This window comes from Camellia sinensis, chromosome 11 (assembly GCF_055761805.1).
Source record: "Camellia sinensis isolate YWXY chromosome 11, ASM5576180v1, whole genome shotgun sequence".
Lineage (NCBI taxonomy): Eukaryota > Viridiplantae > Streptophyta > Magnoliopsida > Ericales > Theaceae > Camellia > Camellia sinensis.
The window spans coordinates 51097483-51116566 of record NC_138971.1 but is presented as its reverse complement, the minus strand read 5'-3'; the positions used below and the strand labels follow the sequence as shown (position 1 = coordinate 51116566).

Sequence of the window (19084 nt, the reverse complement as noted above, 5' to 3'; positions counted from 1 at the left end):
TGGATGAAATTAAAAGAGGAATTAACACTAAATTTGAAATTTAGATAGAATAGAAGCACTTGAGTCGTTAAAAAACATTTTAAAATAATACTGAAATTGTACACATGGAATATTACTTCAATTACAGTGCAAATAGAAATAACAGACAACTTGAGGTTGAAAAGCAGGAGATACCAAAGGGTGAGCAATTTCGTTATGTAGGTTCGATTATTAATGAGAATGGAATGAGGTTGAAGATGATACAACCCGTAGAATCAAAGTAGGCTCAAATAATGCTATCTCCACTTGAAGCAACCCTCTCCATATGTGTCCAGGTTTCTTTAGTGGACTGGATGAAGTAATTGTGGTCCGAAATGTCGGGCTGTTGCAATTGTTCTAGTTCAATAGCATCAATGACAGCATTTTGGCTTGAATGAACTTTACAAAGAGATTAAACAAATCAAAATCAAGAGTACATCGAAGAAACTGATCAAGTCAACGAAACCCAAAATAGCATGGATGTAGTCAATGTGCAGGCTGCAGTGGCCTCAAGTATCTGAACTGTAAACATTTGGCAATGGAGAAATGGAGAGCTTTGATTGTCAAAGTGATGAAGTCATCATGAATCCTCCTGTCACAATGCTGTATGATTGATCTGTACATTTGGATTTCAAGTTGTCGATTAGGAGAAGATTAAAAATCATAAGATTGAAAACTAAAATGAGAAGGAAGACATGAGAATTATTATAGCGATCCCAGGTTTACCCTTGTTGTATAGTGATCCGGACATGTGTCCGTGGATGTTGGTAGTTGTTTATTATCTTGTTTACATCCTTTCTTACTTTGTATTTGAGTTATAGGATGTGTTGAGCGGGTTTGTTACAGGTTGGTTGAGTTTAGAAACCAAAACTAGTTGCCCAGATTTTTTGGCCTGTACGCTCGAGCGGAGGTGTTGGCGCTCGAGCGTAGATTACATCCATCCAGTATCTTGTTGTGCAGTGTTGTGAGCTCGAGCGTAGGGTTGGGAGCTCGAGCGGAGGCCTGGTTCTGCAAAAGTGCTGGGCGAGTGCATTCTGCGCTCGAGCGGGAGGTTGGCCGCTCGAGCGGAAGTCTGTGAGTGGCCGCTCGAGCGGGGTGTTTTACGCTCGAGCGGAGACCTGGGTTAAAGTCCCGAAATTGTGACTTTTCAAATCACTTTTTCACTTTCTCTTCTCTCTCTTACTTTTCTAAAATCACCATTGTTGAGCCTCTCACTCTAGACTCTACCTTCTCTCTAGGTTTTGATCTAGTAGGAGTGATTTACTCACCTTTGGCCTTTACAAAAAAGTTGTTGATCGTCGAGGGCTTCATTTTAATCTGAAAATCTCGGGTTTTGGAGCACGTTGGGTTTTGTCGTCTTCTCCTTTGGGACTCCGAATTTGAGGTAGGGATAACCTACTCCTCTCTATGGGTTTTGTCTTTAAATTTTGGTATTTTGAGATGTTGGGCTTGGTTTGGTAATTTTGTGAAAGTTTGGGGCTTTTGTGTAATTTTACAAAAGTTGGGGTTTTATTCATAATAAACCTAGATGCATGTTTGGCATAGAAAAATGGAATGATTGTTGAATCATTGATGAAAATGGGACCTAAGGGTTGAAATGGTAATTATGGAAAATGGCCTAATTACATTGTTTAATTAATTGGGATAATTAATTGGTGAGAAATGAGGAAATGAAATGTTGATTGAATATCCATTTGTGCATTTATTTTCTGTTTTAGAAATAACTGCTTTGGACTATCGGTGGAGGATAGTCGAGATTGTTGTAGACAATGCATGATGATTAGGTAAACGGAAACTAATCAATGGAATGTGTCATGGAACTTGACGGTTGATAGAATACATTAATTGTGTGTATTGTGTGATTGTATATAGAACCAATGTGTTTATATACGTTATGTGTAGAGGAGGAGATAGGGGATGTACTCCGCGGTTTAGGGGAAGATAGGGGATGTACCTCTAAACCGGATAGGTATTGGGAGGAGATAGGGGATGAACTCCGTAGACAGAGCTCATATGCTTGTCTAGAGAAGTGAAGATAGAGCTCATATGCTTATCTTTGTGAAGTGTGGATACAGCTTGTATGCTTATCTGTGGATATTGTTGATATACATATCTGTTGTGAAGTGTGGATACAGCTTGTATGCTTATCTGTGGATATTGTTGATATACATATCTGTTGTGAAGTGTGGATACAGCTTGTATGCTTATCTGTGGATATTGTTGATATACATATCTGTTGTAGAGTGTGGATACAGCTTGTATGCTTATCTGTGGATATTGTTGATATACATATCTGTTGAGAATGTGGATATAGCTTTTATGCTTATCTGAATGTGAGATATAGTTTTTATACATATCTGTGGAAATGATGATAGAGCTAGCATGCTTATCTGTTGAAAAGGGGAAAATGAAAAGTAATTGGGACTTGTAAGTCGTTGACATAAATATGTAATTTATGTGATTGTATCAGTGTTGACCAACTATCAATTGCTAATGTTTTAGTCATTGTCCATGGTTGGTTTAGTGTATTTCTACTGGGCTGTGGCTCACCCTATATGGGAATATCATTTTCAGGTACAGGAAGCATGCCACCTCCAAGGACATAGCTTGGGAGGCTAGAGGCGGACATAGTGTAGTTGTTTTACTTTTGATGTATTACATGTAACTTCAAGCCAAGGGCTTAATGTGTAAACGAGTTAGTACTCTTTTGTTGAAACCAAGTGTTAACTTGGAAAGTTGTAAGCCCGTAGGGCATTTTGTTTTGATGTTAACATGTAATACTTATGTAATGAAACTCAATGAAATAAAGGAATGTGGTTAGTTTATATGTAAATGCTTGTCTTGTCTGATGGGTTTAATGTTATTATTTTGAGGGCGTTACAACTTGGTATCAGAGCGTACCGGGTTCGAATACTTTGGGTACGTGGGAAGTGATTAGGATCACAATGGGTTTGTCTCGCTTGATAGAGACTTAAATGTGGGATCATATGCTATGTGCTTAAGTGATAACATGCTTATGTGACTATGTGTGTATGGGATTTAATTTCTGGGATATTGATTGGATCCTTGAGTTTCTGGGAGTCTTGTTGGAAAAGCACTTGATCAATGCTGTTTCTAACCGGAACTCTAGTAACGCCTCGGGACTATTATTATCCGGAAATGAAATTCGTAAGTGCTTATGTGTTTATGTGCTTATGTGGAGTGAATTACAGTTGTCCATGCATTAGGACGTGAGTGTTTAGTTTCGGCACACCTATGAATGTGCTAACGTTCTGTGTTACCTTTATTAGGATGTCAGGACGAGGAAGAGGTGCTAGGCGTGGTAGACCTGCGAGGCAGGAAGTACCGTTACAGGGTGAGATTCCGGCAGTGCAGGAGGGAGTTGGGCAGGCCAATGTGGCCGAGCCAGTGGGTCAGCAGGCTATGGGTGCCTTGGCCAGAGAGATAGCAGGAGCTTTGGGTATTCTTAGAGCTGGGAATCAGGCAGCTGAGACAGGGCCTTCCTTCTTGAAGAGGGAGTTCTTCCGGTGTAATCCGGACGAGTTTATCGGGGATCCTAAAGAGCCGCTTAAGGCAGACTCGAACAGACAACGAAGACGTTTGAGATGCTTGGCATCGAGGACGGAGCACTGAAAGTGACCTTGGCGTCCTTCCAACTGAAGGGAGATGCGGGTCAATGGTGGAAGTACGAGAAAGCTCGTGTTGGTGGTACTTGGGAGGCGTTTGTGAATGCTTTTCAGGAGAGGTTTTTATCAGCAGCAGCTAGGGAAAAGCTGAGGGATCAGTTTAGCCGGCTTAATCAGCAGGGCTTGTTAGTGGCCGAGTTTGAGGCTACTTTTACCAGTCTGTCTAGGTTTGCACCTGAACTGGTGGCGTCTGAGGAACGCCGTTGCTATGAGTTTGAGCGGAAGTTGAGGCGGGGCCTCAAGTTGAGAATTGGTGGGTCTTATATTCGAGAGTATAGACACCTAGTGGACGCTGCAGCTCATATGGAGCTTATGATGCAGGAGGAGGATGAGGGTCAGAGAGGCTCCAAGAGGAGCCAGGATAGTCAGAGTGATGGCAGGAGACAGAAGGGTTATAACCCTCAGCAGTCGCAGGGTGGTGTTGCTAGATCGACCTTCCCAGTGCCGAGTGCAGGCTCCGGGAGAGGTGGTCAGGGGGATTTCACCTGTTACAAGTGTGGCCAGTTGGGTCACAAGGTATCTGTTTGCCCGCAGAAGGGTGGGGGTCAGAAAGCTACTTCTTCTTCAGCTAGACCGCAGAGTCAGAGTTTGGGCAGGGGGCAGCTCTTGACTTGTTATCAGTGTGGACAACCTGGGCACATGAAGAGGTTTTGCCCACAGTTGAGTGCCACTTCGGGAGCGTCTGGTTCTAGGCAGACGCAGGGTTTTCAGCCAGCTCAGTCTGTGCAGGCCTCGAGGGCCAATCCGGGAGCTTCGTCATCCCAGTCTGTGCAGCAGTCTTTTGCTCCGAGAGGTGAGCAGGTAGACCAGGGGCCTACGGGGCACATGTATGCTGTTACCGCGCAGGATTTAGTACCGGCTCCATCAGTAGTGAGAGGTACTTTTCTGTTTTGCAACTCAGTTGCTAATGTGTTGATAGACACGGGTGCATCTCATTCTTTTGTATCTGCTGCATTTGCATCTGTTTTGGAATTGGAGTTAGCACAGTTAGCATCTTCTATTTGTGTGGTATCGCCTTTGGGTGGTGAGTTGATTCTGAAACAGGGTGTTAGAGGATGTGATATAGAGGTCGCCGACTATAGGCTTCCTTTTCCGTTTGTTGTCATGCCCATGAAGGGTTTTGATGTTATTTTGGGTATGGACTGGTTATCGTCATACCGGGCTGTTATTGATTGCTACCGCCAGAGGGTTACGTTGTGTACCTTGAGCGGGGAGTGGTTCCATTTCTTGGGAGACCGGGTTGGTAGTGTTTTGCCACCGGGGTATGATTCGCGAGGGCGAAGTGAGCTTAGTAGTCTACTTGCTAGCTTTGAGAGTGGTGAGAGTGGTGAGACCCAGCATGTATTACCGAGGGTGGTTTGTGAGTATTCGGATGTCTTTCCCGAAGATCTTGTTAGTTTGCCACCTCACCGAGAGATAGAGTTCTCTATTGATTTAGTGCCTGGTACGGCGCCGATTTCTATGGCACCTTACCGTTTTGCTCCAGCAGAGTTGGTTGAGTTGAAAGTTCAGCTCCAGGAATTGCTAGATAAGGGCTTTGTTCGCCCTAGTGTTTCACCGTGGGGAGCACCGGCCCTCTTTGTTAAAAAGAAAGATGGTGCCTTGAGATTGTGTATAGACTACCGGAAGTTGAATCGGGCTACGGTTAAGAATAAGTATCCTATGCCCCGTATAGATGATTTGTTTGACCAGTTGAAGGGTTCCCGTTGTTTCTCTAAGTTAGACTTGAGATCGGGTTACCATCAGTTGAGGGTCAGGGAGGAAGATATTCCTAAGACGGCATTCCGTACGCGGTATGGCCATTACGAGTTTTTGGTGATGCCATTCGGACTTACCAATGCACCGGCAGTCTTTATGGACTTGATGAACCGGATTTTCCGGGAGTTCTTAGACCGATTTGTGGTTGTTTTCGTGGACGATATCCTTATCTATTCGTCTTCTGAGGAGGAGCACGAGGCACACTTGAGAGTGGTGCTTGAGTTACTTAGAGCCCATAGGCTGTATGCCAAGTTTGGGAAGTGTGAGTTCTGGCTGGGGGAAGTCAAATTCTTAGGCCACGTGGTATCCGGGGAAGGGGTGTCTGTTGATACATCCAAGGTTGAGGCAGTGCAAGATTGGGCACAGCCTAAGAGTGTGTTTGAGATCCGCAGTTTTCTGGGATTAGCTGGGTATTACCGTCGGTTTGTGAAAGATTTCTCCAGGTTAGCGTCACCGTTGACTAGACTGACTCGGAAGGGAGTCAAGTTTGTGTGGAGTGAGACTTGTGAAAAGTCGTTCCAAGAGTTGAAAATTAGATTGACCACCGCTCCGGTGTTGATTATTCCGGAGAGAGGGTTGGGTTATGCGGTTTATTGTGATGCTTCACGAGAGGGTTTGGGTTGTGTGTTGATGCAAGAGGGGAAAGTGATAGCTTATGGCTCACGCCAGTTGAAAATACACGAGAAGAATTACCCCACACACGACCTAGAGTTAGCAGCTGTGATCTTTGCCTTGAAAATCTGGAGGCACTACCTTTATGGTGAGAGGTTCGAGGTATTCTCGGATCACAAGAGTTTGAAGTATCTGTTTACACAGAGAGACTTGAATCTGAGGCAGAGGAGATGGATGGAGTTCATCGAGGATTATGATTTTGAGTTGCATTATCATCCGGGAAAGGCCAATGTTGTGGCCGATGCCCTTAGTAGGAAAACCATTAGTGATGTAGCTTGTATAGCCATCCGGGAATGGGTGATGTTGGGAGCACTTGGCGAGTTTGATTTGCTACTGGGCGAATCTGTCAAGGCTGCGGCCTTGTTTTCTGTCGTGGTGCAGCCTACACTTGTGACTAGAGTGTTAGAGGCACAGAGAGGTGACCTTGAGGTAGAATCCCTCCGAGAGAAGATCTCCAGTGGGAAAGTTGAGAAGGGTTTGACGGTGTATCCCGACCTGAATGTGAGATACCGAGACCGTTTGTTTGTACCGGAGTCTTGCCGAGAGGAAGTACTCCGAGAGTTTCACCATTCGCGCCTTGCGGTGCATCCGGGAGGTACTAAGATGTATCAGGATTTGGGTCGCCAGTTTTGGTGGCGGGGTATGAAAAGAGATGTGGCTGTTTTCGTATCGAAGTGCCTTACTTGCCAGCAAGTGAAGGCCGAGCATCAGAGGCCAGCGGGTTTGTTGCAACCCTTGCCTATTGCCGAGTGGAAGTGGGAGCATGTCACTATGGACTTCGTTGTAGGTCTTCCGAGGACTCAGCGGGGTAGTGATGCTATTTGGGTGGTTGTAGACCGGTTGACTAAGTCGGCGCACTTTATTCCTATGCGCGTGAGAGATTCGGTAGATCATCTTGCCGATTTGTATATCCGGGACGTAGTGAGATTGCACGGGGTCCCAGTGACGATCGTCTCAGATAGAGATCCTCGTTTTACTGCTAGGTTGTGGCAGAGTTTGCAGAGTGCCTTGGGCACTAAGTTGACCTTTAGTACGGCTTATCATCCTCAGACTGACGGGCAGTCCGAGCGTACTATTCAGATCCTTGAGGATATGCTTCGGGGTTGTGTCCTGGACTTCAGTGGGACGTGGGAGAGGCACTTGCCATTGGTAGAGTTTGCCTACAACAACAGTTTTCAGTCTAGCATCGGTATGGCACCGTTTGAAGCCTTGTATGGCCGACCGTGTAGGTCTCCAGTTTGTTGGGCCGAGGTGGGTGATGCACCTTTGTTGGGTCCGGAGTTGGTTAGGGAGACGACGGAGAAAGTTGAGCTTATCCGTAGGAGGCTTGTTACAGCCCAGAGTCGACAAAAGAGTTATGCCGACCGTAGGAGGAGGCCTTTGGCGTTTGAGGTAGGTGATCATGTCTTTCTGAAGATATCACCTAGGCGAGGCCTGATGAGGTTTGGGAAGAGTGGGAAGTTATCCCCTCGGTTTATAGGTCCTTTTGAGATCCTTGAGAAGATAGGTGAGGTTGCTTATCGGTTAGCCTTACCGCCGCAGTTGTCCGGAGTGCATGATGTGTTTCATGTGAGTATGCTTCGGAAGTTTGAGCCAGATCCATCACATGTGTTGGATTGGACTGATTTAGAGGTAGATGAGGATGCCTCGTATGAGGAGAGACCGGTACGGGTCTTGGATAGGCGGGATCAGGTCCTGCGTGGCAAGACCATTCCTTTGGTGAAAGTCTTGTGGAAACATCACGGAGTGGAGGAAGCCACTTGGGAACGTGAGTCGGGAGTCCGTGAGAAATATCCGGACTTGTTTGTTGATATGTAATTTTGTATTTAAATTTTACTTTTTGTTGAACTTAAGAGCTTTTATATATGTCTTAAGTTGTGAAACATTGAAAATGTTTTGATTATTGGAAGTATGTTTGGAACTTACCTCATATGGAAGTTGAATGTGACACTATATGTGTTGAATATATTGTTGAAATTGGAAAGATAGTGCATAATGTTGATGCATGTTGAAAATACATATGTTGTTTACATATTGTGATATGTCTCTTGTTAAAGGGATGGGATGATCGGTAATGGGTCGAATTGTTGAATGTTAAAATGTAACATTGTTTAAAATGGAGGAAAACTTGTTTTTGAAAACTTGTGTTTAATTTCGGGGACGAAATTCTTTAAGAGGGGGAGGTTATAGCGATCCCAGGTTTACCCTTGTTGTATAGTGATCCGGACATGTGTCCGTGGATGTTGGTAGTTGTTTATTATCTTGTTTACATCCTTTCTTACTTTGTATTTGAGTTATAGGATGTGTTGAGCGGGTTTGTTACAGGTTGGTTGAGTTTAGAAACCAAAATTAGTTGCCCAGATTTTTTGGCCTGTACGCTCGAGCGGAGGTGTTGGCGCTCGAGCGTAGATTACATCCATCCAGTATCTTGTTGTGCAGTGTTGTGAGCTCGAGCGTAGGGTTGGGAGCTCGAGCGGAGGCCTGGTTCTGCAAAAGTGCTGGGCGAGTGCATTCTGCGCTCGAGCGGGAGGTTGGCCGCTCGAGCGGAAGTCTGTGAGTGGCCGCTCGAGCGGGGTGTTTTACGCTCGAGCGGAGACCTGGGTTAAAGTCCCGAAATTGTGACTTTTCAAATCACTTTTTCACTTTCTCTTCTCTCTCTTACTTTTCTAAAATCACCATTGTTGAGCCTCTCACTCTAGACTCTACCTTCTCTCTAGGTTTTGATCTAGTAGGAGTGATTTACTCACCTTTGGCCTTTACAAAAAAGTTGTTGATCGTCGAGGGCTTCATTTTAATCTGAAAATCTCGGGTTTTGGAGCACGTTGGGTTTTGTCGTCTTCTCCTTTGGGACTCCGAATTTGAGGTAGGGATAACCTACTCCTCTCTATGGGTTTTGTCTTTAAATTTTGGTATTTTGAGATGTTGGGCTTGGTTTGGTAATTTTGTGAAAGTTTGGGGCTTTTGTGTAATTTTACAAAAGTTGGGGTTTTATTCATAATAAACCTAGATGCATGTTTGGCATAGAAAAATGGAATGATTGTTGAATCATTGATGAAAATGGGACCTAAGGGTTGAAATGGTAATTATGGAAAATGGCCTAATTACATTGTTTAATTAATTGGGATAATTAATTGGTGAGAAATGAGGAAATGAAATGTTGATTGAATATCCATTTGTGCATTTATTTTCTGTTTTAGAAATAACTGCTTTGGACTATCGGTGGAGGATAGTCGAGATTGTTGTAGACAATGCATGATGATTAGGTAAACGGAAACTAATCAATGGAATGTGTCATGGAACTTGACGGTTGATAGAATACATTAATTGTGTGTATTGTGTGATTGTATATAGAACCAATGTGTTTATATACGTTATGTGTAGAGGAGGAGATAGGGGATGTACTCCGCGGTTTAGGGGAAGATAGGGGATGTACCTCTAAACCGGATAGGTATTGGGAGGAGATAGGGGATGAACTCCGTAGACAGAGCTCATATGCTTGTCTAGAGAAGTGAAGATAGAGCTCATATGCTTATCTTTGTGAAGTGTGGATACAGCTTGTATGCTTATCTGTGGATATTGTTGATATACATATCTGTTGTGAAGTGTGGATACAGCTTGTATGCTTATCTGTGGATATTGTTGATATACATATCTGTTGTGAAGTGTGGATACAGCTTGTATGCTTATCTGTGGATATTGTTGATATACATATCTGTTGTAGAGTGTGGATACAGCTTGTATGCTTATCTGTGGATATTGTTGATATACATATCTGTTGAGAATGTGGATATAGCTTTTATGCTTATCTGAATGTGAGATATAGTTTTTATACATATCTGTGGAAATGATGATAGAGCTAGCATGCTTATCTGTTGAAAAGGGGAAAATGAAAAGTAATTGGGACTTGTAAGTCGTTGACATAAATATGTAATTTATGTGATTGTATCAGTGTTGACCAACTATCAATTGCTAATGTTTTAGTCATTGTCCATGGTTGGTTTAGTGTATTTCTACTGGGCTGTGGCTCACCCTATATGGGAATATCATTTTCAGGTACAGGAAGCATGCCACCTCCAAGGACATAGCTTGGGAGGCTAGAGGCGGACATAGTGTAGTTGTTTTACTTTTGATGTATTACATGTAACTTCAAGCCAAGGGCTTAATGTGTAAACGAGTTAGTACTCTTTTGTTGAAACCAAGTGTTAACTTGGAAAGTTGTAAGCCCGTAGGGCATTTTGTTTTGATGTTAACATGTAATACTTATGTAATGAAACTCAATGAAATAAAGGAATGTGGTTAGTTTATATGTAAATGCTTGTCTTGTCTGATGGGTTTAATGTTATTATTTTGAGGGCGTTACAATTATCACTTTTTATTTATTTATTGTGTTTCATTTTTTTAATTTTTGTTTTCTAGGAAACACGGGGTTAATTTTTATAGAAATGAGTCAAAAAGTAGATACCCAATATTTAGATAAATATAAAAAGTGAAACAAATTCAAACTCACAAAATTTATACAAAGTGATATGTGTTTTCTTTCCTCCAAATTCCTTGGACACAAATTAAAAAATAAGCCAAGATAGACACTAAAAAGCATTCCTAGGAGGGCAAAAAGGCACACAGCCCTGCTCATCCTCATAACCTTTGACACTTCAGCATTGAGCTCTCCCATTTTGTTCTCTTTTAGGCTCTTTTTTTGGAGTAACTAGTTCAACCTTGTTAGATCAACTTATATTTTTGTCATATACAGCAATGTATATTTATAGGTGTCTTATTAAGTCAACCTTAGAATTCTTGCTCGACACTCACAAGTTCTTACGGTTAGGTATTTGCCTTGCTTTAGAATGGTATTAGTCAAAAACAATGAGGAAAATTACGACGGTAGTTCCTGTATTTTGGTCATTGTGAAATTTTAGTCCTTATAATTTCAATTGGCTCGATTTTGACTCTGAATTTATGACTTTGTCTTAATTTGGTCCAATTGATTTGAACTCTTAGCATTTTTTTTTTATAGAAAATATGCACTTAAGTGTTATGTGTCATATTTTTAAGGGTACAATTATAAATTTACTCAACTCAGTGAGTTAACCTCAACTAACTTAGTGATAATTTTCTTTAAAAAACACTAGTAATATTATCAATTGGACCAAATTGACATAAAATTTAAAATGAATGGTCAAAATTGAGCCAATTGAAAGTGTAGGGATCAAAATGATACAAGAAATAAAATATAGGGATTACTGATGTAATTTGCCCTAAACAATAAACCAACCAAGCATTACAACAAAACCAATAAACTAGTCTATGTAGGCCTATCATAAAATAATTTAAGCTTATTTTAACTTAATTTAGGGCAGATTTTAAAAAGTTTGTTAGGCCATTTTCGACCCCTTAAATTTTTCCTCAAATTTAAGAAAAATGATTCATTCACATAATTCTCTCTCCCCAAACCCTCCCAAATGATGTGACAAGCAAAATATGAAAAGTTGATCTACATTTAAATATTCCTTCAAAACTCTCTTTCTATGCATTTTGTTTTGCCACTTCATTGGAGGGATGATTGTGAGGAGAAGAAATTGTGTGGATGTAGTACTACTACAAATTTAATTAAAAATCTAAGTTTGATTTGATGTGACATTCCAATGGATAGACTTAGGTTTGAACATAAATTTGGGTAAAACTTCAATAATGACATAATGATAAATTTGAAAATTACAAAATGATCTCGAAAAAAATTAAGTATATATATTTAAGTCTTCTTCAAATTGGGTTAAAAAATGAGTAAAACTCAATTTCATATAAATTTGAGTCAATGAGTAGAGAGGTGTTTTGCAAGATTTTTATCCAAATTTAAATTTGATAAACCTTGTTTGACATTAGACTAATATAGTTAAAAAGTTACTATAAATTATTATATCACTCTATTTATTTTTCATAGAAATTAAAAAATAAATTAAAATAACACTTCTCAAACCATAGGGGTTGAAAATGTCCCTAGACGGTGGTTTTCAACTTTTGCTTGTGTGGGAAGATTTTTTAATTGGAAATTTACTTAATTATGGTTCCCATATGAACTGTTCCCCCCACTTATTTCTCTCCTACTCTCGAATCTTTGTGGCTAATAAGGACAAAAAAGGTAATTACAGAATGGGGGTGATGGAAAAAACTTAACCAATGCAATCATGAAAGCTACATTGGACAGTAAATCTCGAATTTTAAAAAGAAAATTGTTTAGGAGGTCTAGAGAAAGAGCTTTAGAGAGAGCTTTAATAGTAGGTTCTACTATATGATATGATTTTTTTTTTTTGCTTTGTCACATTACTAGAGCTCATATTAGAGCTCTAATTTTAGAGCTCTTAATCACTTTCCTTCTAAAAATTGCCTACAAATCACACGTATCAATTAAGTCTGAGAAACATTAGTAAGAATCGAACTTGATATATTTGGGTTTACAGTTCATTCTTAGGGTCTATCCTTTTGCCACTAGGCAAAGTCATTCATTTACATGATCACATTTTTACCATATCATTTATCACAATTGCCTTGAAATTGTCCCTAGGGCTGGAACCAATTTAACCAATGCAATCATGACCATGAGATGGTAAATGTCATTAAAAAATAAATAAATGTAGTATTATTGGCCATTCATTAATCATATAGATAAAAAAAATAATTGTTGTATCTTTATATTGAAATGTATGTTCTATTATTAATTATTTTTATATTTACATATTACCTCTATTAGTTGTGTTCCCCCCCCCCCCAACTAGATCATAATATTTATCTCAAACTTCTAAGATTACTAGTGCCAAACGGAACTTGCCTTTTTTTATTGGACAAATTACATCAGTGGTCTCTAAAATTTTCACATTGAATCAATTCCATAATATCTTAGCAAAACACCATTGACAAAAAGATTTTTTTTCCAAGTAATATAAGAAAATTTACAAACAATTCCATAAAGAACTTGGTTAAGTTTTTATTTATTTTAAAGGAGGAAAAACTTGGATCAGTTCTATTGCCCAAAATAGTAAATAACATGCAATAGAGATAAGGAGGTGATAATGAAAAAGATGAAATCTCACAATAGAGATAAGGAGGTGATAATGAAAAAGATGAAATCTCACAATCTGCAGCGGTTGCAGCCGCAACAAAAGTAATGGTCTCTGGTTGTGACCTTCTCAGCAACGGACACTAGTCGAATCTCACGGCCTTACCCCAACTGAGCCCCACTGTCGAACGAACCCCCTTTGTTTTTTCCTGTCGAACCATCAGTCAAACAAAAACCATCTCTTTCTACAATTGAGATCCACGTGTGTTTATTTAAGTGAGTTAACTCACTGAGTTGGTTGAATAATATACAAAATATTAAATTTACAATTTTACCCTTTAAAATAAGGCATGTGACATGCACATGGCCAATTTCCGTGAAAAAACTTAACTACCATTTTCAATTGGGACAAAAAGAGACAATATATAAAGTTCAAGGTTAAAATCGAGTGATTTGAAAATATAGAGATTAAAATAACACAAAAGTATACCATATGCATTATTTTAAGGGTGAACATCGTAGCATCTTCCTTTTCTCTATGCTGATTGTTGGTATGGTGTGTAGGATTGGCTGATGCCTATTGAAATTGTGATAATTGATTTAGATCCCTTTTGGGTCATTATCTGGACTGCTGAAATCAATGTGTAATTAGGAGCTGATCATCGGCATTTGCATCTGCATATATGAAAACTTATGATATTTTGGTTACATTGACAGTTTTATTGCTTTGGCCTTTGTTTGTGTGTGGCATTTACCCATATGTATATATATTTTAAATTTTTAGTGATTTTTTTCTTGCTAAATTATGTCTATTTTTTTTTTATGTTTTTGGTTTGTCTTGTGTAGACAAATCTAAAAATAATAAAAATAATAAAAAAAATTTAAAAAAATCCTAAAGACAAAAACAAGTTACAAAAAAATAAAAAGTCGACTTATTTTGTTTTTTTTTTAAAAAAAAAAATCCTTTTCGGACTTTTTTTTCAAAATTTTCAAATGTTTTGATCTTTTCTAATTTCTCTAGTTGAGTAGAATTCAAGAGTGTAACACTTTTTAATTTTTTAAAAAAAATAAAAATTATTAAAGATGAAAAAAAATCAACAAAAAGTTATTAAAAAAGCCAACCTTAAACACTTGTAAATTGGTTAAAACTCAATTGACACAAATAGATAGAGAATAAAACACAGATCTTTGGCAAGGATTAATCATTAACAAATTAAACAAAAAGTAGTGCAAGTTGAGAAACATACTTGTACATTACTCATATTACGTACTTCTCCAAAATCATTAAAAGCTTTGATGCAAGTAAAGATTACTACAATGTGAAGAAAAACATGAATAGCTGAACCTATATGTGAATTTGACTGTGGCACAATAGCTCTCTATTTTGATAAGGTTTTTGTTGGTGATATCATTACTATATGTATATCATTGTTGGAGCATTTTGCTCAATTCTCAAAATTAAAACTAGAATCCATGGCCTCAATTGGCAAAAATCATAGAATTCACCAATAAAAGGAGAATACTTACATATGCAAAACACAGTCTATAACATATTCTGGACAATATGATAGTTCACAAGTCATTTATATAACATATTCTGGACAATATGATAGTTCACAAGTCATTTATTTAAGGAAAGACTTACTTTAGAATATTTTACAAAAGACACAATCATCAAACCCCATCAACATATATACTAGAACTATAGAATTATTCAAACTTATTTCTTTCCAACAACTCAAGAAAATCCATAACATGATCTCAATGCTGCTTCCTCTGAGGGTCCTTTCTCCAGCTGAATATAAGACCCTTCAATGACAGCAAAGCATATAACAAGCATATTAGTGGATGATAACATGGTTTCTCTGAAATAATGCAACAAATGACTTCCGAAAAAATATTTGAGAAATGTATTTGCATTATTTGAACTATATAGCAACAAACCTGCATTTGTTTCAATGTTTTTAAGCATGTGACAAAGAATTTTGGCGCTTTTGGTAAAGAAATTTGGTGGAATTTAATCTGTACTTTGCTATATGATCTTGAATGTAAGACATGTTTTGATGATAATCTGGAAATATCACTACCTCCACTTCAAAATATGAATGGTTATTCTTCAAGTTGTGATGATGTTCCAAAAATCATTAACATGAATAGAATTGTTATGTTAATGATGGTATGGAATTGAAAAAAATTCTAAAGATTCATGCAAGATAAATCATGGGTTATGAAGATGTTGATTTGATGCACACATTGCAATCAAGACAAGATACAGAGGCAATATAGTTACATGAGAGAGAAAGAGAGAGAGAGACACGAACCAATTGGGTGATAAATTCATCCTCCAAATTTGCCTTTGTTGAACATCCTCCTTAGCTGAGCGAGCTTGATTGCTATGTTTATTGATATCCAATTGTAGTTGTTTTCGATGAACTGGAAGTATACATACCTCCAAGACTTCTTGAAATTCAAAGTGCCACAGACCCCCAAGAACCCAACCAGGAAACCAGGTCCAATGCCAGTGTAGAACCACAAAAAATCAGTTTCATCTGCAACTTTACTCTCATCAGCATGTTTGTGATCACCATCAGATGATTTATCATCGAGGCAGCTGTTTAGTGGTGCACCACAAAGGCCATCGTTGCCTATATAAATGGAAGGATTGTCGAGAGTTTGAAGTTGATTTCCTGTTGGTATTCGCCCTGATAAATTATTGAATGACATGTTCAAATGACTTAGGTAGCTTAAATTGGACAGACTTGGAGGAATGGGGCCAGAAAGTTTGTTTCGAGACAAATCAAGAGATTCCAATTGTGTCAAATTGCCAATATTATTAGGGATCCTTCCTTTTAGATGATTTCCAGATAAATTCAAGTTCAGCAACCCAGAAAGATCCATTAACTCTGCTGGAACCTCTCCAACAATGCCATTGTTCGAAAGGTCCATGGAGACGAGAAATTCGAGTGTCTTGGTGTATTCCAGTTCTCTTCCTTTCATTGAATCCAAAATGTTCTCTTCATAATAATGAAGGTCTTCTGTGTCAGTTGGATCTAGTGCAACCATGGAAGTGAAGTCGCCAAAACAACGAGGGATATTTCCTGTTATGTTATTTTGTGCCAAGTTCAACAATTGCAAATGTTGGAGATGACAGAGTTGCGGAGGAATATCACCATAGAATTTATTTGATTGAAGATTGAGAAATTTAAGACCAGTTAGGTTGTATCCAATCCATGGAGGGATATTATCAATGAACACATTTTCACCTAGATCAATGGTGACAAGAAAGGTCGAATTCTGTAAGGACAAAGGAAGCTTCCCATAAAACTTATTGTTACGCAAGTGCAAGGATTGTAGTTGTGGGTAACCCAATGAACTTGGAATTTCACCATATAGACTATTATTCGTCAAATCTAGCACGACCAAGTTATCCAACTGCCACAAGCAAGGAGGAATTCTTCCTGATAACTGATTGTTTGAGAACTCAATAAAAGCTATATTCTTTACCTTGCACAAAGACACTGGAATGACACCAGTCAAATGGTTATTTGAGAGATCTAACACATAAACATCTGAAGGAAGCGGTGTTAGTGGGCCCTTAAATCTGTTAGAACTCAAATCTAACCATCTATTATCAATATATCTATATTTAAATTTTTGACATATTGGCAGCTTTCCTTTGATCTGGTTGTTGGAAAGATCCAAGCTTTTAATGCCACAATAAATACTCTCAAACCAATCAGGAATGACAACTGAGATGCTTGCATTAGACATGCCTAAGTCTCTAACATTTTTTTGTGTTTCGAGCCATTGAGGAAATTGGGGTCCTACTTTGATGGATGACAATTGTATGTCTTGGAGTTGAAAGGGAGGAACCCATTGGGAGGTCACATTCAAAACTAATGAATTTGAATCCAAGTACAATTCATTTAAACTCTCTAGTTTGGCGAAGTGAAGTTCGAATACGGTGCCAACAAATAAATTGTTTGACAAATCTAGAGATTCTAGTTTTGAAAGTTGTCCAAGACTAATTGGAATGCTCCCATTCAATTGATTGTATCCAGTATCTAACTCTCTCAAATATGATAGTCTTCCGAGTGATGATGGCAGCGGGCCATAAAATGAATTCATTCTAATAATAAGCCTCTCTAGTTTCTTAAACTCTCCCAAATGGTTTGGCAGACCACCACTCAACTTATTGAAAGAAAGAGACAAATCTGCCAAACTATTATGGATGCAACCAAATGGACTTCCAATAGAAGTTGAAAGCTTTCCAGCGAACATGTTTTCGGACAAATCCAATACACGCAAGTTGCAGAGGTTCCTCATGGAGTTTGGTATTTCACATGCAAATGCATTCGAATAGAGGTGAAGCTCTGTAAGTTGTGTCATATTTCCCATCTCACTTGGAATTGGACCCTCAAACTGATTCTGAGAGAGGTCAAGCTCTTTAAGTTGTGTCATATTTCCCATCTCCCTTGGAAATGGACCTTGAAACCCATTATTATGGAGGTCAAGCTCTGTGAGTTGTGTCATATTTCCCATCTCACTTGGAATTGGACCTTGAAGTTGATTGTAATTCAACCTGAGGATGGAAAGAGAAGCAAGATTCCCAAGGCAGTGGGGGATTGCACCGCTAAGGCTATTATAACTAAGATCTATATGGACAAGACTGCTCAGGTTACACAAAGAATACGACATTGAATCATTGAAGTCGTTACTTGAAAGGTCAAGGACTGTGAGAGAGGTCAACCTTCCAAGTGTATCAGGAATTGGACCAGGTAAATAATTATAGCTAAGGTTGAGATACTGCAACCTTGAAAGATTTCCCAGATGAGGAGGAATCGTTTCATCCGAAATTGACGAAGAGAGGTCAAGGTATCTCAAGCTTTTCAAAGAAGCTAAGGAATTAGAAATTTGCATATTGTTCATGCTCAAGTCTAGGTAATGCAAATGATTCAAATCGAGTAAGGAAGGACTTACCTGACCACTCAATTCGTTCATTTTGAAAATTGGATCATCGTAGTAAGTGGTGTGTCCAAACTTTGCAGGAATTGGATTGCGCAGATCAAGCTTTACGACATGGCCTGTTTTATTGCTACAGCCAACTCCCTTCCACGTACAGCAGTCTTTTCCAACCCACGAGGATAAACGGTTTGCTTTATCTGTGAGATTTCCTTTGATTTTCATCAGAGCTTCTCGCTCACTCGCTATGCAACTCACATTTGAATTTGTACTACTACAAATGAACTCAAGTCTTGCAATGAAAAAAAGAGCAAATAACATTACAAGAGCACTAGAGGTTGTGCCCATAGCTTCTGAGTGTGGAATGTAATTCTTTGATGCCTGTGTTGAAAGACTAGAGTTTTATAGACTGTATAAGAAGACTCGATTGTTTTGGAAAGTCTCAAGTTAGAGTTTTATAGACTGTGTATAAGAAGACTTGATTGTTTTGGAAAGTCTCAAGTCATGAGCAGCTAGTTATAATAATAATAATTATTATTATTATTATTATAATATAATGTATATAATTAAAAATTATTAAAATTTGTAAATAAGAATACATTTACGTCCAAGTCAAGTCATCAGTTGTCTACCATTCCGTGTTCTTCTTGGGGTAGAAAAGAAGGCCATTCCGTCTTTTGGGTGTAGAAACTCTTGCCTTTAGTCTTTGGTGTGTCCGGTTCATATTGGACAAAGAGCAAGTTGGTGGGATTGTTAAGATATGGATACAATGTTTTGTATATTTTGTAAAATCGTTATGAATTTTTATATTAATGCAAATTATTATAATTATGTTAGAGCATCCACACTAAATTTTTCAAATTTTTAATCAAATTAAAATTATTTTGTTATTTTAGCTAGTCACATCTTAGCATCAAACTCTCTATTTTAACTTATT

The 19084-nt window shown here is 38.8% G+C and overlaps 1 protein-coding gene across 1 annotated transcript; it reads right to left on the bottom strand.

Annotated features, from left to right (window-relative positions):
- Window positions 1-14713: 14713 nt before the first annotated feature.
- LOC114296451 (receptor-like protein EIX2) lies at window positions 14714-18583 on the bottom strand. The gene is made up of 2 exons (XM_028240746.2): window positions 15507-18583; window positions 14714-14994 (listed from the first exon to the last, which is right to left on the bottom strand). The coding sequence occupies exon 1, from the start codon at window positions 18493-18495 to the stop codon at window positions 15523-15525; it is 2973 nt and encodes a 990-aa protein (XP_028096547.1). The 5' UTR covers window positions 18496-18583; the 3' UTR covers window positions 14714-14994; window positions 15507-15522.
- Between the last annotated feature and the right edge of the window lie 501 nt (window positions 18584-19084).

Bases quoted from the DNA above. Each gene is read 5' to 3' on its own strand.
- LOC114296451 (XM_028240746.2), bottom strand. From the start codon at position 18,495: ATGGGCACAACCTCTAGTGCTCTTGTAATGTTATTTGCTCTTTTTTTC.